This window comes from Populus nigra, chromosome 14 (genome assembly GCF_951802175.1).
Source record: "Populus nigra chromosome 14, ddPopNigr1.1, whole genome shotgun sequence".
Taxonomy (NCBI): domain Eukaryota; kingdom Viridiplantae; phylum Streptophyta; class Magnoliopsida; order Malpighiales; family Salicaceae; genus Populus; species Populus nigra.
The window spans coordinates 14,662,621-14,688,341 of record NC_084865.1 but is presented as its reverse complement, the minus strand read 5'-3'; the positions used below and the strand labels follow the sequence as shown (position 1 = coordinate 14,688,341).

At 32.0% G+C, this 25,721-nt stretch overlaps 2 protein-coding genes and 2 non-coding genes across 4 annotated transcripts; 3 read left to right on the top strand and 1 right to left on the bottom strand.

Annotated features, from left to right (window-relative positions):
• Window positions 1-3,374: 3,374 nt before the first annotated feature.
• Window positions 3,375-4,577, top strand: LOC133672349 (basic leucine zipper 43-like). Its single transcript, XM_062092735.1, has one exon. It carries the CDS (start codon window positions 3,604-3,606, stop codon window positions 4,306-4,308), a length of 705 nt encoding a protein of 234 aa, XP_061948719.1. The 5' UTR covers window positions 3,375-3,603; the 3' UTR covers window positions 4,309-4,577.
• Window positions 4,578-15,814: 11,237 nt separating this feature from the next.
• On the top strand, window positions 15,815-15,932 carry LOC133673616 (small nucleolar RNA snoR126). Its single transcript, XR_009835029.1, has one exon. It is a non-coding gene; the product is annotated as a small nucleolar RNA snoR126 (small nucleolar RNA).
• Window positions 15,933-16,009: 77 nt separating this feature from the next.
• On the top strand, window positions 16,010-16,100 carry LOC133673615 (small nucleolar RNA snoR8a). The gene has a single exon (XR_009835028.1). It is a non-coding gene; the product is annotated as a small nucleolar RNA snoR8a (small nucleolar RNA).
• Window positions 16,101-20,431: 4,331 nt separating this feature from the next.
• On the bottom strand, window positions 20,432-24,006 carry LOC133672591 (growth-regulating factor 1-like). Its single transcript, XM_062093038.1, has 4 exons — window positions 23,284-24,006; window positions 22,558-22,782; window positions 21,889-22,249; window positions 20,432-21,467 (listed from the first exon to the last, which is right to left on the bottom strand). The coding sequence occupies exons 1-4, from the start codon at window positions 23,714-23,716 to the stop codon at window positions 20,642-20,644; spliced, it is 1,845 nt and encodes a 614-aa protein (XP_061949022.1). The 5' UTR covers window positions 23,717-24,006; the 3' UTR covers window positions 20,432-20,641.
• Between the last annotated feature and the right edge of the window lie 1,715 nt (window positions 24,007-25,721).

The following is a 25,721-nucleotide window of genomic DNA, read 5'->3' as shown; positions in this document are numbered from 1 at the left end:
GTTGGGCTGAACAGTACGGGCAGATGAGATTGTGGGCAGCAACACTACCAACAAAAACGAATCAAGAGAAGAAGAACTGATATGGAGGCCAGCAACAGTAGTACAATTTTGCTGGTAAATAGGATCCATTAATTGTGGAAAAGGAAAAGAAAACAAATCTTAGGATAGAAGCTTTATATCAAATTAAAAAAAAATAGAATAGTAATTTGTATAAAATAGATGGCTTAACCTAATATAGCCAATAACTCTATATAAGAAAATTACAATATTCACTATTAGAAAAAAATTTATATTTTATCAACGGAAATTTTTTGATAGATATAATTAATTGTTAACAAAATAATAATACAAATACTAACAAAAAATTTCGTTGATAAAATATAAATTTTTTTCTAATAGTGAATATTGTAATTATATATCGGTAACTTTTTATTTATCAGTATACCCAACTATTGTTACAAGCTACAAATGCTTTTGACTCGCGTATACAGAATTATTGATGGTATCCTATAAGCTATTATTGTGAACTTCATGTTTTATGATTAAATGAAATCATCAATATCTGTTTTTATTAAACTTTTAATTAATGTCAGAATGGTAGCACCTACGATTTAAAAAACCCAAGAACACGAAATATATCTCAACAACTACCAACAAAATTTACTTAGATAGAGAAATATCGATTATTTTGTCCCATTTTCCTAACTTTTTCCTCGAAGAATCCTCCAACTCGATCCAGCCAAGAATATTTATACTATATTTGCCACTTGTGTTTCTCAATGTCCACAAGGCATACATGGCATCTCCATTCTAGAACATTATGGCACTGTTATTGTGTACAGACCTCAAAGACAAGCCTGTTTAGCCTCTAGTTAAACCCTTTTAAAAACTGTCGACCTCTTTAGCTAGGCGATAATTTCCTTTTTAAAAGAATGGATACCTCTTTTATTTCTTAAAGGAAGGAGACACACGTTATCGAGCCCAAGGTTAAGCCAAGAATGGTGCTGCCAGAGTCTTCTTCACTTCTCTGGAGCGGTTCTCTTGCATCTACATGCATTGACACAAGATGATTCTGACGCTTCTATATATATATATGTTCTCTCAGTATAAACTAACCCATACGTTAATTTGTATACAATTTTTATTTTTTTGTACAAATGAAAATATATATTTATTTACGAATTTTTGTTATCACTGAAGGCGTTGATAACAAAATTTCATTACCAACAGCACTATTGGAATCTCAGTTGATTTACAATATTATAGCTCTATATATATGGCTATGTTTGTTTTCATTGTACGATATGGCATGGCCTGTATTTAATTTCTCTTAATTAGGATCTTTGTCCCGCCAAGATGGAGGCAGCTAAAATAATCTAATAAATAATATAAATTTGCACAAAACGACGTCTTCAACCCGTCCAGAAGGAGGATATATATAAGACTAGCTAGTACAGGAATATAGCATTAGAATTTGTTTGTAGCATATAAGAAAATTAATTAAGAACCAGTCAACTGTGTCTTTCTTCACTGAAACTACGCTCTATTTATTTATGTGGTCTGTTATGGTACTGAGATCTGAATTTTACTTAAACTATAAATTTTAAAATATTTACTGTTAATTAATACATACATATATATATTTAAGTTCTTCAATGCTAAGATATTGGTGGTATAAAATTAAGGTGAGTGAAACAAACGAAAAAAACAAGAAAAAGGCATTATTTTACCACTATGCTTACTATTTATTCAGCTAGGACAGATCATTAGTTTTTAAATCTCTGTTCTTGTCTTTAATTGAGTTTCTTCCTGGTTACTCTAATGATGATTCTAGAAAGCTCAAGATTCTTTGTCCCCAATTCGGTCCTTCAATTTCTTTCAAGGGAAGCCCTCAATATATACTTATTCTCAATTGTATTTATCTAAATCTATAAATTTTATCACTTAGGTTCCAAAGATTCTCTACGTTTCTTATCTCTGTCCCTTTGCCTCTTTCTTTTAATAGTTTGAGTCTAAAATAGTGCCAATTTGAAGAACATTAATTGAAAAGTTAATGAATATTAGTATTGTTAGTATAACTAATGTGTTTATTATGCACCAAAACGACAATAATTTAAAAAACAATGTTGATAAACATGAACGAAAATACTTGGAAAACAATTGATTAAAAAAAAAAAAAAAAACCTTTTGAGATGATTTGGTAGCTGCCCCTCAACTTACATGTTCCCTTTTCTGGCCTTTCGGAAAAGACAGCACTTCGACAAGTTCATTGAAATTGAGAGGCAGGTATTAATCATCAGTTGGCACGTCACTCTCTTTCGATTAATCATCTCCTCAGTTGTGTCCAAATGTCAAAATATTTCTGGGGACAGTACGTATTTCTTATGTAACAATTGGGAAAGGCATGTAATAATTAAATAAAGTGAATAATTATGATTTTTGCTCTTAATAACAAGTGTGGGGTGAGGAAATTTTAATTAGTTAGATTTTAAATTTAATTTTTAAAAGTAATTATATTTCAGAGTTATTGGATACTTATATAATTATTCATTTCAAAATTTATAAAATTAATTAAAATAAATATAAATTAATCCAAACATCTATATTAATTAAAAAAAAAAGTATGGTGTTAAGGCACCACCTCCCCCAAAACGTACCTTGATTCTGAAGTTACCTTGATATTAACATACTTTAATTTAATATTTGAGATCTTTCACATTAATTTATCCCGTCTCCTGACTTTGAGTAAATGCTAGAAAGACAAAATAAAAAGAAATAATATAATATCATTAATTTGCTATTAGTTTTGATGTGATATAATTATATGTTCATAATTAATATAGGAAAGCAAATGTGACATCACTTAAAAGCGATCGACATAATTTTCAATCTTATAATAGCTGTGAGGCTGATCCCCTACCACTCCATTATTAAACAATTCTTTTTTATTTTTTTTATTTGACAATAAAAGTATTTTTGAATCAATTCAAGAATTAAAATAGTAATTAAATAAGTTTTTTTTATTTAACAACAAAAATACTTTCAGATAGATTAAACTAGGATTAATTTTTTTTCTCAAATGATTTAGTGCATCTTTGCATTAATTTTAATATATTAAAAAAGAATTAATAATTTATCTCAATACTAACTCTAAGATTTATATACAGAAATCAAAAAAATAAAATAATAATATCTCTAAATAAAATTATTAAACAATTAAAAACCACCTTGCTCGCTTTGATCAGCCATGACATCCATGCGATGCCACTCAATTTCTCTCGCGGCTCAGGCTTAGATAGCATGAGCCGTATAGCCAAGCCAAACACTTGGCTCCACGTCAGTGACCTTTCAAACGATTTGCTCCCTAGTCCCTGCACACGGATTCATTCATATTGGACACGCGTCAGCAGTGGAGCCGATTGTTTTGTTTCTTCATGGCTAAGCTAAATCAAAAGCCAATGTTTCCGTGGACCCCATCAGCTTATGTCAGCTTCAATTTGCCTTTAAAAAAAGCAACAAAGTTTTAAACGCCATCATAGTGCCCACTGACTGGAAAGCCAATCCCTGTACACATACGGTATTTTATACATAAAGCATACGGTTATGGACGAATACACCCTTGAACAGGTATTTTCCATGCCCATGGTGGGTTCCACCAATTTTGCCCATAAATATGAGCCCCCTACGCTGCAATTCTTCCGTTTCCTCCTCCTTCCTTCCTCCCCTCTCTATCGAGCAATTTCTATAGCCATGTTGTCCACGGTTTCGGCCACTTACCCATTGGTTGAACCGATGCTCGACAACCCATTTCAGTTCTTTGAGAATGGTTTTACGCCTTGGGACTGTTTCGGCCCCTTTCCAAGTGCTCCTCAATCACCAAAACCTTTTGGTTCGAGTTCCGGTTCGGATGAGTCCAACCTGTTGGACCAGAACCCTGACAATTCAAACTCAAACTCCGGCTCCGATGAACCAAACCCTCCGGTTTCGGTCATAGATGAAAGGAAACGTAGGCGGATGGTATCAAACCGGGAGTCGGCAAGGCGGTCTCGGATGCGAAAACAGAAGCACATGGACAACCTAAGGAACCAGGCGAACCGGCTTAGGGTTGAGAACCGTGAACTGACGAACCGGTTGCGGATTGTTTTGTACCATTGCCACAGTGTACGAACAGAAAACGACTGGCTCCGGTCTGAATATAGTATGCTCCTAAAAAAGCTGTCGGAAACACGCCAAATCTTGATGATGAGGCAACTCCAACAATTCACGTCCGCATGGCCATGCAATAATATTATTTCTGCCACTGAATAAATACCTCCATCATTAATCACTTATTCATAAGCTATTTAATAATAAAAATAAATCATGAAATTATTCACAGTTAAAACAGGAAGAAAAGGAGGCTTTATTTCGTAGTTGCTGCTATAAAGCAAGGAAAAACATAATGGAGGGGCTTTCGGTGATTTTTGATAAATTAAGGGTGTTTTCCAGGGCAAAATACTTGGCTTGTTGTCTTGTAAAAAGGATAGTTAACTAGTGTATGATTATTTTAAGCAATATCATGCTCTCTTTTGCTGTTCTTTTGAGTTTAAATTTAGCACTATACTTTTTAAGCTCCACTTAATTAGATTATGAATGGCATCATATATATATATATATATATATATATATATATATATATATATATATATATATATATAGAACATAATTGGCCGGCCATATGTGTGATGATGGGCAACTTCCAAAGTTGACGTTGGTATCTTCCAAAGTTATTTGAGGGATAAGGTTCTTTCCAATTTCTAATGAGCTTGTTTTTTTAATTATAAAGTAGAGGTATAAATTCAAGATTCTTTAGAAAAGAGGAGATTAATTGGCTTCTTTTATTATACCCATTTTATTTAATCAAGCATTGCTATGGTATGCCATAATTATCTATTAGTATGGGTTCACACACACACACACACACACATCTCCTCTTCACCCGCATGCCTTCACAAATAGTATGCATCCAATGCTTGATCGATTGAATTACATACAAAAGGAGTTAATTAATTATAACCCTGTCCCTGTAATTAATTTATTAAAATTAATGAATTTATTATTATATTATAAAAAATAACTAAATAGCATTTTGACCAGGTGTACGATCATGTTTGATTTGGTAAGGATTAGTGAATTCCTTTCTCTCTTGGTTGATTTGTAACAAGCACCTGCGTAGATGAGAAGGCAATGGGGGCAATAAATTAAGTAGGTATCGCAATATATCACAAAATTCTCCTTGAAAATATGTACTTCTCCAAACCCAGAAGCAAACACCGGACACCTCAATCACAAGAGGCACTCCAATGCGGATCTTGCCGTGAACCTTTATCCAAGTGTTTCAGCTCTAGCCCTTGTCATTAATTAGAAGGGGGGGAAGGAAGTCTTCGTGAGAAGAAATTGATGGAGGAAGTGATCAAAACGATGGATCAGTACCTCTGGGATGCGCGGACTTTTTCCCAATAGTAAAATGCTGGAAATAAAGTAAAAAACGGCTCCCATTGAAAGTATATAATGGTAGGAGTGTTCAAAAAACAAACCGATTAAATTTTAAAAAATCAAAATAACTAAAAAAAATCAGTTTAAAAACTAGAAAAATCACCTAGTTCAGCTAGGTTTTGATTTCAAAAATTGAATAATTTAAACTAACTAAAAAAAAGGAACAAATAGAAGCTTAACCTGATCATAAAACATTTTTTCCCTTTTAATTTTTGTTTCAGCAATCCCCTCCCCTTTCCTCTCTCTCTCTTTCTCTCTAGTGACTCGTTCCTATCGTCTCTCATTCCCTTTGTTCTGTACTTCTCTTTGTTCTCTTGCGAAGTAAGAAAAGGTGCTTCGACATTACAAAGTCAAAAGGTGGGTGCACTGATTTACCCTTTTGTTTTAATAACAAAATAAAAATAAAAATTGGAAGAGATCTTATTAGAAGGGGGATGCTGTAATGGTTTTAGTAATTTCAATGGAAAAATACTGGAATTCTTATTATAGCTTTTCTTTAAACTGAACTTACAGGTAAGTGGGGAAAATTGAAATAACAAGTTTGAAGATAATTATCTTAAAGAAACTGAATAGAAAGAACAATGCCAAATTGATAAACTCTAATCTAGATTTCTGGGCAGCTTCGAGGTAGCCCAGGCCTCCTGCGTGAATGAGATTTGCTTCAAAACAATTTCCTGCCTATCTGCTGCCCCCCCTCTCCTTTTTATTGTAACTCTCGGTTAATTGAGAATTAAGGATAATAGATAGAATTGACAGTTGTTTTATTAATCAGTGTTGTATTTGGACTCTTTTTTCTTCTTCCAAACTGTGTCGTATTTGGATTCCTTTTCTTCTCCCAAACAGTGTCGTTTGCCTTTGAACTTACTCCCTTGTCAGCTGTCAGCCGCATGAGCTTCTTCATCTCAGCCCTCCACGTAAGTGTTTCCTGTCCAATCTTGACCATACACGTGCTCACTTTATTTCTTTGCTGCAGGTAAGTCTTCTCCCACACGCCTCCTTCATTTCTTCCCCCGGCCTCAACTTGATCTTGCTGTTTTAGACGCTGCCGGACTATTACAAATGCATGATTTATATTCAGGCCCTGCATCTTGATTTTAAAATTTTAAATTAATAAACCATTAATTTGAAAGTGCTTCTGTTTCTAATGAGTTTGTCTAGCTTGTGATTATTTAATATTTATTGTTAGATTTAAGAGTATAAAATGTTGATTCTTTGGGTTTTTGCTTCTGTCAATAACAGGAACTTTCAAGTAATCCAAAGCCCTGTGTTGGTGTTTGTTTGATTTGGTCTCCTAGACCAAGTTGTCTGTAATTTTTGTTTTCATTTTAGTATCTTCTCCCTCTCCTTGTATTCCTTGGACTGGACCAAGTTATCTTCTCTCTCTACTGGTTTGGAGGTATTGATTTTTTTTATTTTCAAAGCAAAAAAACTCGATTCAAACTGAACTGAAATAATTTGATTTGAACTGATTTTTAGTCAAATTCAGGTTGAATTTTTTAGAAGTTACAACTCCAAGTTTGGTTGGAATTTCTACCCCAACCGAACCTAACCGTCATCACCCCTGCATAATGAAAATGTGTCCAACAACTCCTTCCAGTGCTACATCGAAGAAAGCAACTCTCGGTATTGAATCATGAGCGAAAAACCCATAAACTCTCTTCAGAGAGCGGCATACAAAAAGCCTTTCTTTCTCTTTCCATACTAATGGATTTTTTATCTTTTTTTTCCCGTTTCTTATAACAAAATTAAAATAAATTGATAAAGTTATAAATTTTAATATATAGGGATTAATTGAATATATAGTTTCTAAAACAACTATGAGCACTAATAAATTAATTTAATGTTGCTCAACTACATATATCAAGTTATAATAATATTCATAAATGTATTTGTTCCAATATTCAAACAAATACAAATTAAGAAAATCACACTTGCTACTTTCATTGAATTACAGTTTGGGAACTTCTCTTCTAAAATCTACATTTTGCATTCCGTCACTGTTTTTATTATACGGGCAGTTTGCTTAGACCGACAAAACCTATTAACCAAGTATCTTAAGGCTGATAGCTAAGTTCAAAGTTAACATAAATTAAGAACTTGAAAATTTACATATATACTCTAAAAACAAAAACAGAAGCAATTAACACACATAAATTAAAAAAATAAAAGTTTGCAAACTAAAAATATAATAATTATTTTTTAAAACAAACAATTTATTTAGAGTTTATCTTTAAAATTATCTAAAGATAAAATGTAGTCTCGATTGACATATAAACTAGTCTCAAAACATTCATTATATCATTAAATAAATAAATAACTCTCAATTAATAATCACCCATATATATATATATATATATATATATATATATATATATATATATATATATATATATATATATATATATATATATATATATAGACAAGCTATCACGAATGAGTTAGATATAAATATGTACACAGAGAAAAGAAACTCAAAAAAAGATATTGAGAGGAGATCCAGAGGCTAAAAGAAAAAAGGCAAGAGAGATAGGAGTTTAAGTGGGTGTTTGTTTACGCGGTAGCTTTAATTTTTAAAGTAAACCGAGTAATTCAGGCTTTTGGTAACATGTAAACAGCTGTTTATTGTTTGATGGGTCCCATAATTTTTTGCATCAAACTGGTGTTTTACACAAGCAGCTGGGAGCTGTTTCTCTTGTAATCCATGGGCACTGTTCATAACAGTGCCATGCCAAGTGATGACAGGTGAATTATAATTCACCCGTGAGAAGCATTCACGTGGCACTGTTCACGTGAACAGTGCCAGGTGAATTTTTTTGCACTATTTATGCGAGTAAAATTTATTGGATCGCGTCCGACCTGATAAAAAAAAATTAATTTTTTTTAAAATTGTGTTTTACTCAAAAAAATAATGTTTAATATTATTTAATAACACTATGTAAATTAGAAAAACATCACATGATGATGTAACATTTGTGGAATTTGATCGCAATTCCAATTCTGTTTCTGATGATATTTTACCTGATTTTGTTGTACGCTCAAAAAACCACAAAAACTATAGTCCTTATCAGATGAATTTCATACGTGATGAAATTGTAGATAATTTAATGGAATAATAAAAAGTATTTGATATAAAATATTTTTTATTTAATAATATAATAATAGTAGTTAAATCTACAATATTTAAATTAAAAACCATCAATATTAATATGTATATTTTTTAATTATTTTGTAACCTTAATTTGAAAAGCATATTTAACTAAACACATTAAATTACTTTTTATTCGATCTCAATTTCAACCACAGTTTTAACCAAATATATATAAATACGAAATCAACTTCAATCAAAAATACTTTTATAAAACAACTTTTTTAAACCATAACCACATCAACTACCACAATACCAAACACATCCTAACTAGTTTATCCAATTCAACAAACCTTCTTAACTTTGAAACAACCCCAGGCATGTGTATGAAAAATTCCTATTAGTGGACTTCAACTATAGAGTTAGGCGGTGTAAGATTAATTAGAAAACTGAGCTCCAATCCGGTTGTTCATCATAAAAATTCAAAAGATTTCTTGCCAGCCAAATTATAGCCCATAAAATGCCTTGATCCAAACCTTTTTATCTTCATGTCGCTGATGCAATTCAACTCCTTCCAGATTTGGAAAATCAATAGGACGTCCTCTTCAACTATAGAGTTAGACTTGATGTAGATCAGAAGTGCTTAGTTGTCTTTTCCAAGTAAGATTCCAAGACCAAACTTCATTGTTCCAGTACCCCGGCCATTTCAATAATTCTACTTGCTGGATTGAGGGACAAAACATGAAGCCGATAGAATAGATATTTAAGAATGCCACAATCTAGCCATCGGTCATTCCAAAAAAGAGATATCTTTCTCGCTGTCCATTTTGTATCTAATACTTTCTCTGATTGGAGCTGAACTGAATTCTACTGTATTGGTTACAAAATGAATACCTTGCCAAGTATCAGATAAAGGAAGATATATTGAAAGAGGGGAGCCCTTTCTCAAAGGTCCGTCTATACTTCCTGATTATGAAATCTTCCCAACCTTCCAATCTTTTGTGCTTCTTGATAATGAAAGCCATTTGAAATATATAATTAAAAGTGACTAGTGGCTTTGCAATTTAAAATGATGATATCAAGGGCCTATAATTGTCATCAAAGCGAGGCAATCCAACAAATTTAAATAAATAAATAAATAAAAGGGCTCTCGTCACTCTCCAATTTTGTTGCCTTTTCATTTTAAGGACAAATTAAAACTATATTATATGCTGAATGTTTCTAATCCTCTTGCTCTTGCTGTTTGTTGTTAATTGTTAATGGTTTAATTAAGAAATCATGCAAGGCGCAATGGATTCCTCTCATAATTCTTTAAGTAAATGGAGCACCGATACCTTTCTATCCCCCAATTAATTACTCCTATAACTCTTGTAAATGTATGTGCGTGTGTATCCTACTACTAAATTCTATAGTGCAAACGTTTTGGGATAGCAATCATAATATCAATGACTAATTAAACAGTGCTTCTTTTGAGTGCTAGGTAAGAAAAAATTAAAATACTCAACAACCAATCAATATCAATACTTATTTAATTATAGATCCGTTTTAAAGAGAAACATACATAAAGATGAAAGAGGAAATCATACGTACCCTAACTTATCAAAAATAAGAAAAATATCTCAATTTAAGTATAATTTTTTATTTTTTTTCCCTCCCTGCTACTTATTTTTATCTAACTTCTGTTGAATAAGTATTTGTAATTACTTTATTAATACCATAATAGTTTCTGGCATTTTCTCCATATTTTTCATCCGATCTTTTGGTCTGAATTAGATAAAAAGTTGCCTTCTCTTCCCAGTTTCCGACAAAACAAACATGCGTGGGGGGTTATTATCAATGGGAAAAGGCATTGATTATAACCCATCTCAAAAAACCCTAAACGCCGTACTTGAGGTTATGAAGGTTTGGCTCTGCTCGTCTCTTCTCTTCTTCACTGGTAAGTCGTAAAGACAAGCACATTGTAACGTACTGTTTTTAATAGCACACTAGGATTCGAATATTCCTAAATCAACAATTTAAAGAAATTTATGGAATAATTAACATCTCATGACCCAAATATCCAATGGAAAAGCTGGATCTTTCTCTTCATTTGCTAGTCACGTGTCGGCCTAGCTCTGTTTGCTGCCATTGATCAAAAACAAATAGCTGGTAATGTTTGTTTCATGATAGATATAACGACAGGCAATGGTTTTACCTTTGTTCACTGATAACGATTTTGCATCATTTTCATTGTTTATTTGGTCTTGAAACTACGTGTCAGTAAATTTCGGATAGTCCATGGAGATAAGAAGATGGACAGGCAGACAGAAAATATAGCCAGAAGGCCCAGCACAGAGCTAATTATTGTGACATCCTAACCACCACTTTTTGGCTTCCCTTCAAACTTTCGAACTCCATTTTATAGGGAGATTACCATCTCTATTCACTTATCTCGAGAATACGAATTTATTACTATTAAAATTAATTTTTATTATTATTATGATTAATTGATAACTTTTTTCTATTTTCATGTGATATTTTAAAAAAAATAATTCAAAAATTATAACGTGAACAAAATAAAATTTTGTATTAAAAACTAAAAAAAAACATAAAACAAAGTCAAAGTAGAATATAAAGATTAAAAATAACTTTTCCAAATAAATTTGAGATTGGTCATCTTGGATTTTTTTAATTATATTTTATATTATAAATTTAAATCATATTTTATTAAATTAAACCGCAATCAAGTTCTAAAGACCTTCACATTTCAAGGGAATAACCTGGAAATGTGATATGGTGTTTTTATGATGGATTGATATTTTTGTGGTCTTGATTATTGCATACATTATTATTTGCAATAAATATTTAGCTAAGAGTGAGGACAAAATCTCAAATAAATCAGAAGATTAAGTACTGTGATGATGAATAACCTGAAAGTTATTGTTCTCAGTAGAAAATCTAATCGTCGCTGGAAATCAAGAAATCTTGTTGTTATCTGCCATTAAAAGAGCTCGAAAAAGTCAAGTTATTCAACGTCCACGTTATCAAGAACAGGAAAGTTAAGCCTTTCATTTCCTTTTTCTGATAGGACTTGACAGAATTACGCTACCCAGATCATGATATTGAATGTCCATTCCCCTTGACTTATCATGTTTTCCCTTGCAATCGACTCCAAAAAAATTGCTTTCATTACTCTAGCCATCAACCAAGAAAATATTTAACAAATTTTGTATGGTTAAGTGGTTGTAGTCATGCCCCCAATTCTGAATCCTGCGACTACAAGTTTAACACAGCCCTGTCAGAATCTGGGCTATGCTTAGAAAATACAGATTGTTCTTTTCATAGTTTGATAAAAAAAGCCTTTGACTTTCAAGAGTTCAATTATTTGATTTCTTGGTTTACAATCATAAACAAAAACATCGAAACTCCTCCTTTCAGTAATTTGATTTCTTGAGCATTTTAGAAAAGTGGGGAAAATTAAGAATTAAACGTTAACTTAGTGAGGGTAGAGCAAGAAATGGTTAAAGGGTGGAATTTTTGGAGGTTGTGGAAAAACCCTCCAAAAATTATCTGTGTCTGTATTCAAGAAATTAAATGATGGGTTTTTTTTTTTTAAGTTTTAATAGCTAAGTTATTTTGATTTTTTATTCATAAATATTTTATAAAAATATATTTCTTCTAAAGAAAACTGGTTTCTAAACTTTTTTAAATACTTTAGGAATTTAAAATGGTTGAGAAGTTTTTGAAATCTTTTTATCCAAAACATTTGAATTTTTTATTGCTTAAGAACGGTCAAGATTTTATTTTTTATTAAATTCATTTTTTTATTTGTTTAACATTTTAAACGAGTATTACTGTGATTATTTTATTTATTAAATTTTTCTTACTACTATGCTATTTTAAGAAATATTAAATTTTTTATTCTTAACATTTCAAAAAAAATTATGTTTTTATAAAAAATTAATTTTTCTATTCCTTTAAATATTTTGAAATTTTAATTGGTAGTCATGTTACAACTTATTATAATTTATTTTAATTAAATTAAATTATTTAAATTTTACAAACAACGAGTAATCTTTTTTTTTTTGTATCATGAGGATATTCTCCCATGATATGAAGAAATGGGGGATTATAGGGTATTAATTTTACCAGATTTTTTAAAATATTTTTTTTTAATTCGACACTCACTTTCTTTGTTTTTCCTCACACTCCATAATTGTATCCTATCATTATACATTATTTACTATTTTATTTTAGTTTAGTTTTGATTTAATTATAATTTTAGTTTATAATAGTTCTTGCATACCTAAGAACATTGTTGATTATTTGTTAACATTTTAATTACCTTTTGAATGGTTTTACACCCTTTTTAACATTTTATTTTTCAATCCTTGTTTTACACTCCTCTTAGCATATTTAATATTGCATTAATTTTTTCTTTCTAAATTATTTTAAAAAAAATCAAATTAATATTTTTTATGTGTAATTTTTTATGGTTTTGATGTATTAATATTAAAATATAAAATATAAAATATAAAAAAATATTATTTTAATATATTTTTAATTAAAAACTACTTTAAAAAAGAATAAATCACCACATTATAAATCAAACACTTAATCTCTTGACATTTAATATCAAAAAACAATTTCAACACTTAATTTCTTGACATTTAATATCAAAGAATAATCTAAATCCAAGTAAAAGCCCTTTAGATTTGAAACTTGTACAGACTTATATTAATCTCTTGTGTTTAATTTTTATCAAATAAATAAGAATGGTGAGATTCGAACTTGTGACCGCTTGAATATTAATGTTATAATACCATATTAAAAAATTATCTCAACCCAATAACTTAATTAAATCGTTAAATAAAATCTCATTATATCATTTATATTATTCAATTACCACTTTCAAACCCAAAGCAAATGCAAATACATCATAATGAGCAATACTCAAAAGACGAATCCTAACTCAGTTAAGAGCAAAACAAAAACTAGTTCCATATTTTTCAGGAGGCTCCCCTTGGCTGTTCCCGGTGCCGCACCTACCATTAATTCTATTCTTCAATCTATGGCCGCCGTTAAGTTTGTACATATATTCTTTTATCTCCTTAGCTAAATTATGGCCACCAAATACCTATGAACCTGATTTTCTTTTTCTTCCCCTTCATCACCTAATTCTTTGAATTGGTTTAAAAGTTAATAGCAGCTTCCCTTTCACGTTTCCCTTGCTTGCCCTTTTGGTTTCTTTGCTGTTAGAGAGTGTAGAACGTATGCTAATATCTCTTGCAACCCTCTCAATATATATAAGGGCAACCTTTCTTCATTTATGAAAATATCCCTTCACAAACAATGAGCCATAGGAAGGTTTACTCACAAGGTAGCATACCCTTTTCATGGGAAGACTCACCTGGAGTCTCCAAGGTCATCCACAAAGAATACACAATAGATATAGGGCTAAACGCCGTTAACATATCATCCCCTACATCCCCTATGTTGTTTCCTCATGACTCCGATACCTCCTACAAGGTCTTAGGCAGTCATGGCATTAAAATTCCTCTCCCTCCATGCGTGAGCGCGAAGATAGAGCCTCCACGAAGAAGCAAATCAGTGAAAGGGTTTAGATGGTGGCAAGAAGACCCTTTCCTTGCAGCTTACAAGGAATGCACAAAGAATGCGAGGAATGGCAAGTTGTCAAGTGAAAGCAAGAAAAATGTCAGGTCTAAACTAAGGAAGAGCAGACTTATCTTTTCGTGCAAGGATTCATGTGATGTTCAGGATGATAATCTGGTTATGCTAGCTAATCTTCCTGCCATCCCTAGAGATAGAGTTCGAGGAAGATTAAATATATTTGGATTGGACTAGGATTAGTTTCTCTAGTCAAATCAAATTCTTAAACTAATATATATATATATATGAAACTATATTCTGTCTGCATTCTTACTTAAAAGAGATTTAAACCCATTGCATGTGTGATCCATCGATGTTGGTGATAATATTCTACTCTTAAGTGACACTACTAGAAAATCAGACAAAGCTTTTTCAGCATTTAAAGAAAATTCTGTTGACATTATAAATTGTCGACGGAATATCATCATTATAAACTCGTTCATCATGGTTTTTATTTTATCAATAATTTCATTAATAATTTCTAATACTAATAGAATCATCAACAATATTCCATCAAAGTTTTCAAAAAAAAAATTTATGATCCCTTACCCAACAATTACTCACAATAAACTCATAGCCACATCAAAAAGATTATTTGAACATCTAATTTTACTATCACTAATATTCATTCATATAATTCTACTATTGTTCCTACAACAATTCTACAATCAAACTTTATATCATACTAACAAGAAATGTATTGTCAAAACAAAACCTTTTTAGCTTAATGAAACACTTTATGAGTTTAATTAGTGCCGCGCTAGCCTTTAAGATCTATGAGGAACTTTTTATCTAAATAATGCTAAATAAATTATGTAAACTTGTAAGTTTTCACAATTGAAAGATTTAAGTGTCAAATTAATGTTAATATAAATAGTGCATAACAATGAGATAGGCAGAATTCCATACACAAAACTTTAAAAAATAGAAATGAACAATAGATTAAAATGAACAATAGAAACCATTAAAATATAATCAAATCAATAATGTGAAGTACATATGTCATCACATCGGAGGTGCCGGAGAATTTCATTGTTGGTAGTTAGTAGTTTATACTTGAAAAATTGCACTGGTTTATTGATGATTTTGATTCTCTGTTTCTCTGTTTTTTTTTCTCTTAAAAGAATTCGCCTAGTGACCTGAAAATTACCATTAACTTTATATAGCTAATCTCTTTTAAAGATTTCTCTGTTATGTAAGCCAACCTGCTAGCCGGACCCAAGATATGACCCAATCACAAATAATCACAGCTTGTGGATCCAAATAAATAAGTGGGCTGAGGTGATCAAAGGCCCAATAACTAAGGATGGTAATGTAATTTCAAGCCCTCCATGATTGCTCTGTATATATAAAGCTGTAGAGTTAGGGTTTGAAAGGCATGGAGGAGCGGCAGCCACCTCTAAAGTCTGAAGTGAACTCTTTTAAAGTCCAGGCGTCCTGCTCTTCATTTATTTGTGCTCCTTAACTTATATTTTTTAATCTCTTTCCCATTAGTTTCTGCTGCCTCGAGAATGATTGCTCATTTTTGTGTCTGATAGAACTTTGAGGCTGTGATGACTGATTACATTTCTCGATCCTGAATATCATCATGTTAGCTCTTATACGGACCAAAGTGAGAGCTAGTTTTTCATTTGTTGACAGAATTTGTGCGTGTCTGAGCCTTTCTTCTGTTGATTTCAATTTGTTTTTTCTATATTTTTATCGGTTTTGGATTTTGAAATTGTGAAGGCTGTTTGGTTTTGGGTTGCAATGATAATAAGATCAATTCCTCGTACTGAATAACGCTCAATTGGGCATGACAGACTCTCTGCACCCATAGAATCTGAGCTCCCATTTCCATTCCTTCAAAATCAAAAAAATTGTTCTGTGTTGTTTTTGTTTTGGATCATGTACAGTATGGAGTTAGTGTTTGTGATTATGTTAATTGTTTTTCAAATGTTTTTTATTTAAAAATATATTAATATAATATATTTTTATTTTTTTAAATTTATTTTTAATATAGTATATTAAAATAATTTAAAAAAAAAAACACAATCGTAGTTTTAAAATCAAACAAAAAAATCAATCATAATTTTAAAAGCAGACAATATGTACGTGTACCCATGGCAAGGGCAAGGGCAAGGTCAGGTTATGGGCATGGAGAGTGACTCTAAAAACAATTTTTAAAAATTAAAAAGATGTTTTTATGAAATTTTATTTTTTAAAAAACAAATTAATGGGCTGATTGTTGGTTTTGATCGTTAAGCTTGGATTGATTAGTTCCTTGATTCAACATGGTTTTTTATTGGAACTTATTTTCCTATGAATTTGACAATGAGTTTCAATCTTTCTTTCTTTTTTGTTTAAATTTAAAAAATAATAATAATTTTTTTTAGTTATTTTGTATTGATTTAATGTGTTAATAAAAAAAATTTAAAAATATTCTTTTGATATTTTTATAAACAAAAATTATTTTAAAAAACAACTACTACTATGTTTTTAAATACCTACCTTACTAAGAGTTCTTGTAATATCCCACGTCGACGGGTGAGAATTTGATAGTTGATTTTATTAGTAGTGCTGGTTGTTAACTTGTGATACGCGTTTAAAACCCTAAGGGGGATTTAGGTGGAAGCTCTAGGAATAGGTGGACTGGGAGGTCCAGAGGGGACAATATTTGACAAGATTAGTGTGTTGCGCTCCTATGAAAGACGTGTTTTGGGAACATGCATGGTTATCAAGAACAAATGTGTGAGAGCAATAAGGTTCATAACGGACAATATCTAGCAGGTTGGGCCGGACTGTGACAATTCTTGTACTTCATATTTTAAATAAAGTGTAATGACTCAATATAAAAAATAAACAATTAAAACATTTCAGAATTATAAAGAGTATAGGTGAGCATTTTCGATTCGGTCCGGTTTTGGGCCAAAATAAATAATCAAACTGAAATTATTATTTTTTTAGTTTTTGAACCGAGCCGATAACCGGTTTGAACCGACCATCTTTGGTTCGGTTCGATTTGTTTTTTTTCCCTTCCAAACCGATTTAAACCGAAATTATTTCAATTGAGTTTTTATTCTGGGTTTTTTCACTGGTCATATTGTTTTAGGGATTCTATTTTCATCTTGTTTCTAATCTCATAGATCTGTGCTTATTTTTTGAAAAACCTTGGCTTTCTCAACAGGCATGGCATGATATGATATCCAGAAATTGGTTGGACATGCATGATATCCAAAAATTCAACCCTGATTTTTTTTTTTTTAGATCCTTGCTCAAAAATTAAACTTTGTAAAAAGGTACACAAAACAAAAGGAAAAATAAAAGTATTAAAATGTAAAACCATCAAAACATTATTATTTAAATAAGAGGAAATAAATTACAAACAGTTTACATAGATCCTCATCATCCATCGCAGAGAAAGGTTTGCTCTGCCCTCCCCTTCATTACCTACTTTAACTTTAAAAGAAAATGCTAAAATGGATTCCTGCTGAGCCGGACGAGCATGGAGCAGGAGCTTAACAAGTAATAATCGTAGAGCATGAAGAAAAATAAAAAAAGAGAGATGCAAAGAGTAAGGAAAAAGGGGGGCCGGCCGAATATTACTTTAGGTTTAGGGTTAGAAAATATGCAGAGAGTAAAGGAAGGGGGGAGGGGGCGGCTATTAAATGTTACTTTAGGTTTAGGGTTAGAAAAAACATCATATTTATACTTGCTCTTTTTTTTAAAGTGTTAGCTTGGTTGAATCGGTTCGGTTTGGTTCGGTTCAATCGGTTTCAAACTTTGAAAATCAAAACCGAACCGAAGCAGAACTTTTTTGTTATTTTTTCATCAGTTAATTCGGTTTTTTATTTTATTTTTTCCTAATTTTATAATTTATCGGTTCTTTTACTCACCCTGATAAAGAGACAAATGTAATAGTCATGAGATGCTAATTAAGAACAACAATCTTTAATAGTAATTAATATATTATTATATAATTTTATTTTTTATATTGGAAAATACTAATCAATCGCAATTAATATCTTCTCGTATAATTGAGGAAAAAGTTATTTTGCCGGATTTTGGAGGGGATTTTTCAAGAAGAATTATCCATCGATTAGCGGTAAGGTCATAACTCCTTAGCCATGTAATTTGCCTTGGAGACGAAGAGCTCTCTATCATATATTATTATTATATGATAATTAAGAGTGCTGTCTATTAGTAAATAAACACACTTCCACGGCTAAACGTGGTGTTTTTTTGCACATTTTTTTGTGGGTTAATAAGCTCAAACATCCTCTTAATTTGACTGTGTGGATGTACAATTCAAACCATTTTAATTTGGGATTTTAAGATGTATCCTGTATGTTGTAAATGATTTATTGCAATTGTGGTAGTTTTTATTTTTTAAAATATTTTTTATTTAGAAAAATATTAAATTAATTTTTTTAAAGTGTTTTTATTTTAATGTGCTAAAATTCAAAATGTATAAAAAATGTTATTTTAATATATCTTTAATTAAAAAACATCGTATATCATCCTACTAAACACATAAAAGCTATATTAATAAATATTTAAAAATATAACAATAATTGTGGTTCAAAATATGTTTTATTTGAAAATACATCAAAATAATATTTTTTTATTTGTAAAAAATTAATTTTTATATTAATATATTTAAACCATCTAAACATGATTTTAATCATGTTTCCAAATTGTAGGAGAAGCTTCACCATAGCTATGAGTAGGTTGTCGTTTCTCTACCAGGTGAAGTCCAAAACGTACATGCCACCAGCATAACCGCAGCGGCCTAATATCTCGTGTTAACTGTTAAGGTCTTCAAGACATGCCAACGTGTCGTTGTCTTGTACTTGCAAGAGTTAAGGTATGTACTGTAGTCCTCGGTGGACGGTTTTCTTCATTACATAATCATAATTCATACATGTCTTCGGTTCGGGAAGTCTAATTATTAAAATTACTTGATAGTTTGAAGCCCTAGGGTGCATTCCAGCACATGAGTGCACAGTGGACAGTACTGCGCTTAATTTTGCGAGAGAGTTTCTTTTTTGAATCTAATGAATTTGTTGGTAAATAGGTTACCAAGCAACTGGAATACTGGTTATGCACCAAGCACAGCTTTAAAAACCAATTTGATTTAGCGGGTTAACTTGTAATTTGAGTAATACGGTGTCACACAGTCAACCCTGAAAATACCCAATAAAATCTTTGTCAAAATCTATTGAATTCTGTTCTTAAAATGAGTGGTTTTTTTTGTATTTTATAAAATAAACAAAATTAAATTGATTTAAATCAATCCGTCTGATCCATTATCCGAAAATTACTTCTGATAGACACCAATTTGGGTTTCAAAAACGAGGTCGACTGTTTGTGTTTTTCCCAAGCACCAGGCAATGCCAGCATCCCAACTGATAGATAATTTCTTCTTTCTTTTACATATCTGGATACAGCTAAGTTCATGTCCAATCAGTAATAATTTGGCAAGCAGGAGCCTTAACATAGGTCCGGTCTCAACAAATTTTCACCAGAATCGGGGTCCCAGCCCTTAAAAAAATCTACACTGATGTCAAGCCAGGGGAGGGGGGAGGCTAGGACCGAAATTGTGAAATTAGGCAGTGGCTGGGCCAGAGCTGATGAAAATAAATAAAAATAATAACTTTTTTTTTTTAAAAAAAAAAGATATTGCGGGGTCTGCCGGGTGGGCAGGCCACAAGAGTTGCTCCTGTCTGGAGTCCAGGGAACTCCATCTCAATGTTCAATAGTGATTTCTTTTACGTACATAACTACATATCCTTGAAGCAACCTACCAACCGGGTCTGGAATGGATAGGACAGTGCATATCACATACGGCCTACAAAGAATCAATGATCGATATGTATTTTTGAAGTTTTAAGTATTATATTTTGCTTTTCCTATGGAAGATGATTCTTCATCATCATCATTGACTCTTCTATCCCCACTGTTTTGATGTCTTGCCTGCATATACCATTCCCATGGTTTCCCTCTTCTCCATTATTTTTCTTCGATTCAACATCCTATCATTGAAACATGCATGTCCTGACCCAATCTGATAATGTATTGTAAGCTTGCGTGAATGATGGGGGTTATATACTTACATATCACAGAGATGCAGCAAATTTAGAAGGTTGAAAGTTGAAACCATGGGAAAATAAGACATTCAACTCAAACAAAGCAGGAGAAAAATTACTTTAATTCACACATTAAAGATCCCTACAGATCCATACGTGCAAGAATGGCCGATACCTATTCAATTGGGAATCAGCCAAGCCTTTACATTCTAGATTTGAGGGGAAAAAACAAGCAACAAGGAGAAACAGTCTGCAGAAATTAATAAGATAGATAACTCCAAGCTTCTTCTTCACAAGTTTCATCCTAACCATTTTCTTGATTACAGGGATGGAATAGGGGATCACTTGCAATTATCGAACCAACCGCATCCTCATACAGACTAGCACTTTCATTGTTTTTCTTGCTCTCTGCTCTTGGGCTGCTACCTGAACTGCTATTTGAAAGTGAACCAAAAGTCGATTTCTGCAAGACTCCTGTTGGAGAAGATCCCAGCTGCGGGCTGCCATCCCAACCCTCTCTTAAAAGGTTAAGAGCTGATGAGCTTTTGCAGGAATCCGCATGGCTGGCGCTGGTGGTCAAGACCTCTCCTAAAGGGCCGCCAATTGAAGTTCCCCATGAGATAGGTATCCAGTTGGCTCGCTTCTGGCTTGATTCATTATGGTCACCGCTCACCCTTAAACCCATTTGTATAGGGTCAAACTCGCTAGATAACCTCAATGGTGAGAAGGCAAGTTTCTCTCGCAGAAGTGAGGATGATGACGACGAGAAGTCTGACGAGACCATTGAGATTGACATTGAGAGCTGGGTACAGTCAGATTTCAACTCTTCTGGCCAGCTAATGACAGAACGATTAGATTGGTCCTTCGGCCAGTCATCAATGAATTGACGAAGGGGATGCTGATCATGGCTTTCTTCAGCACTAAAGTTTAGAAAAGACTCGTAGGGTTTAGAGTTAAAGTAAGAGCTCTTCTGCGATGGGTTGAGGAGGGAATCATAGGAGACAAGTCCAAACTCTGTTTGAGAGCACTGTTCAATTAGGATATCTTGTCTAGGAATACAGAGAGTAGACTCGTCAGATTTCCGGTTGATAGTGGAAGACATCATAGAAACCCTCCGTGCATCTTGTGCTCTGCAAAAGACATTCACTTTTCTTAAGACCAAACCGATGAGTATAATTTAGTAATTTGGTGATACCATGAACAAAGTTTCTTACAACAAGATATATTTTCTAGAGTAAACAGGAACCATAACCTCCACAAATACAAATTTTTCTACAAAAAAAGCCTTCAATCCAAATGTACAAAGCAACCACCAATGGGGAAGCCATAATGAAGCCCATTGAAAAAGGAATCCTAAGTGTCAACTACCAGGACTAGTCACTGTCACCTAAGTAAAGATGAAATAATGGGGTCAACTTTATGGTAAAGTAAAAGGAAGAGAGTGAATATACATGCTTTTAGAGAGAAATGCCATCTTATAAAACTTGAAATGGATAACAAAAAGCAAATAAAACAAACAAGCAAAAGGAAGCTCAAATGCACATTTTTTACCCGTTGACACGAGCATCTGCAGAAGAGTTGGAAGCAGCAGCCGGCTGCAAATTTTTTAACTGTTGCTGTGTGATCACAATGCTGTTCGAGGTAGCGCCACTGGTTGTAATCGAGGTTGACATGGAGTTAGACATTGGCACCACCTTTGAACTGGCAGTCCCAGTAGCAGCATGGCCAGTCTGGCCTTCCACAGGCTTTCTTGAACGATGGCGGCCTCTGTTTATGTGCCTTTCACAATATTTTTGGTCAGCTACAGCATCCCTTGAGCACCGCCATTTCTTGCCATCAGTCCGACGACACCTTCCAGGCTCCTGATCAGTGTTGTTGCCAGGGTAACTTAGGTGGAAAGTGCCCCATCCCACTATGTAGATTGGGAAAGATGCATGAAAAAGAAAACAAAAGGAAACCAGAGAAATGAAATAAATCAGCCAAAAAAAGGGGAGGGAAAAAAAAGACTATTTCACTTCAAACAGAGTATTATTTTATATTTATAATTCGTGTGCATATATATTTGACATCATTTCAAAGATCATAATAAATTGAAAAAAGTAGGCTATTAGTTTCAGTACCAAACAAGAAAAATAAAACTCCAACACACAAAAGAAAAATTAAAAAAGGATATGCGGTGTTGATTCTTCTAACTATTTCAAAGGAATAGAAGAAGCTTACATGAACTGGGAGGGAATGATCCAGCAGAGGAAAAAGGTAAGCCATAAGGGTTGAGAGATTTCTTGAGAGGAATGATTAAATTGGAAGGCACAGGCACACGTGCAGTGATGTATTTGTAGATCAAGGCCTGGTGTTCAAGCTCCATCCACTGAGATGGAGTGAATGGTCCTCTAACCCCAGTAAAAGGCCCATGCATGCTTGCATTCAAGTTTCCAGTGCCATAACCTGCAATATTAGATTAAACATTTCTTGCCTGTAACATTCAAAGAAGCTATATGTATCCTTAATTATATTCCAAATTTGACATAGAGGAAAAAAATAAACTATTGCATAAGTTGTCTGTGTACTGTTGATTTTCCTAATTTTTCTAGCTCTTTCCCTCTTTTGTAACTACCATGTTCTGATGTTCTAACACTGAAAATTAACCAAATCCAAAGCAAAAATACCTGGCTTATAAGGGTGGGGGAAATCAACTTTTCCCTTTGACAAGACTCAAAATGTGAAATTTCTACTAAATGTCCATGAAAAGACCATCACCAGTACATGGAAACAAAGCCATACGAGGATAGTAGCAAAATCAACCTTTTAGATATGAATGTAACTAAAATCTGTCATTTCCCAAAAACCCATTTTTCTTAAAATCAAACATCAAACAAAATCTTTATGCCAATTGTAACCCAAAGATGAGAACTTCAACCCCAACAAAAGAAAAACTTATGTACTTACCTGCACTTCTGCTAGCGGAAAGAGGTGCGTGCTGGTAGTAAGGAAAACTCAAGGCAGTGTGGTTTTGTGTGTTTCTCTCAACCAACCCAGCATCTTTAAGGAGAAATGGAGTAGCTTCTGGTTTTGGAGAAGAGAAGCTTAGCATGTGCTCTTGTTGGCGAGAATCATTCGAAAACATAGAATTAGGTCTCAGCAAAGGAGCGGGTTGGTGCAGTGGCATTGTTTTGGTGGAAGAGAAATCATCAAGTTTTGGCATCTTTGAAGCCCTCCAGTAATCATCCTGAGCAGATGCAGATGAAGACGATCTTTCTTGCTTAGTTAACACAGATCCAAGAATCCTTGGTTTGGTCTCAGGAAGTGAGACATGAGAAGGAGCATGACTACTACTTTCAGGACCCACAAGACCCTCCAAACCAAGAACCCCAAAGTCCATGGCAATAAGCTACAAAAACTGTAAAATTAAAGCAGGAGTTCATGGCAAGAAAGTGAGAGTAAAAGAAGAATAAACTTTCATGTCTTGAAACAAAGGGAAAGAAAAAGAGTGGCGCATCTTAAGGGTGGGTTTTGCACAGTCTAGAGAAAGACTTTAGATTTTTTTTAAAAAAAAGAAAACAAAATAAAGGATTGAGCTTTGAGAAGGAAAATAAATAATTGGAGAGAAGAGAGAGGGAGAAGGAGTTGAAACTTGAAACTGAGGGAGCAGACAAGGCTACCAAACACACTCTCCACTTCTCGGACATGCTACCATTCATTATTTTATAGCTGAAAAGGAAATTTTTTTGGTCATCTTAAGGACACTTCAAGTTACCTAAATGTCCTTGTAATTGTAGTATTTGATTTATTTTTTTATTTTATTTTTACAGTAATGAGATTTTTTTAGTCATCTTGATATTTTAAAAAAGAATTTAACAAGTGAACATAATTGAGTTTCATATGAGAGACTGTAACCTCCAATTTATGGTAACAAAAACCTTTTAGTATGAGAGGTTTAACATTAAAAAGATATATGAGAGTGTAATAGTAGTTTTTTAAAAAAATATTTTTTATTTAAAAATATATTAAAATATTTTTTTATTTTTAATATCAACACATTAAAATGATTAGAAAATACTAAAAAATATTAATTTAAAATAAATAAAAAATAATTTTAAAACACAAAAACAAACTTCAATATTAACAATACTCTACTTTCTCCACTTCTTTTGTTTTCATACACACACACACACACACACACACACACACACATATATATATATATATATATATATATATATATATATATATATATATATATATCAATGATTGATTTCTTTTTTTAAAAAAAAATAATTTCTATTTTTTTTACAAAATTATTTTTGCTGATTATTTTTTTCAAAATAGTCCATTTCAATTTTTTTTTATATTGAGCTGATTGAGAATTTAACTTTATAGTTTTTTAATAAAAAAAACATTGTAGATTATTACAGTATTTTCCCCATATGGTTTTTCTTTTGGTACAATATTTCTCCACGTGTTTTTTTTAAATTATCTTTATTGAATTTATTTTTTTTAATATTGAGCTGATTGAGAATTTAGCTTTAGCTTTCCCCACATATTTTTTTCTTTATTTTTTTATTTTTATTTTTGATTTTTTCCCAAAATTGTCTTCTTTTTTGTGTTTTTTTCAGAATTATTTTTGTTAATTTTATTTTTTAATATTGAGTTAGTTGAGAATTTAGCTTTGTAGTTTTTTCTTTAAAACACTGTTGATTGCTACAGTGTTTCTCCATATAGTTTTTTTCTTTTTTCTTTGTTTTTTTTCCAAAATTGTCTGTCAATTTTAGTTTTTTTCATAATAAGCTGGTTGATAATTTACCTTTGTAGTTTTTTCTTGAAAAAAAAACATTATGAATTGCTACAGTGTTTCCCCACATGATTTTTTCTTGCTACAATGTTTCTCCACATATTTTTTTATCGATTTGTTTTCAAAAATTATCTTCATCGAATTTATTTTTTTCATACTGAGCTAGTTGAAAATTTAGCTTTGTAGTTTTTTTTTTAAAACAACGTTGATTGCTAAAATATTTCTTCACGTGATTTTTTTTGTTATAATTTTTTTAAAATTTTCTTTATCGATTTTATTATTTTTAATATTGAGCTGGTTGAAAATTACAACTATCGATTTTCTCAAAATTATCTTTATTGATTTAATTTTTTTTAATATTGAGTTGATTAAGAATTACAATTGTATATTTCATCACAAAATACTATAGATTGCTGCAGTGTTTCCCTACAGGATTTTTTTTCTTATTTTTTTATGATTTTTTTTAAAATTATCTGTCTATTTTATTTTTTTAACATTCAACTGATTGAGAATTTAGCTTTGTAGTTTAATTTTACTTGAAAACATTGTGGATTGCAATAATATTTTTTTTATATAATTTTTTTTACAAATCCAT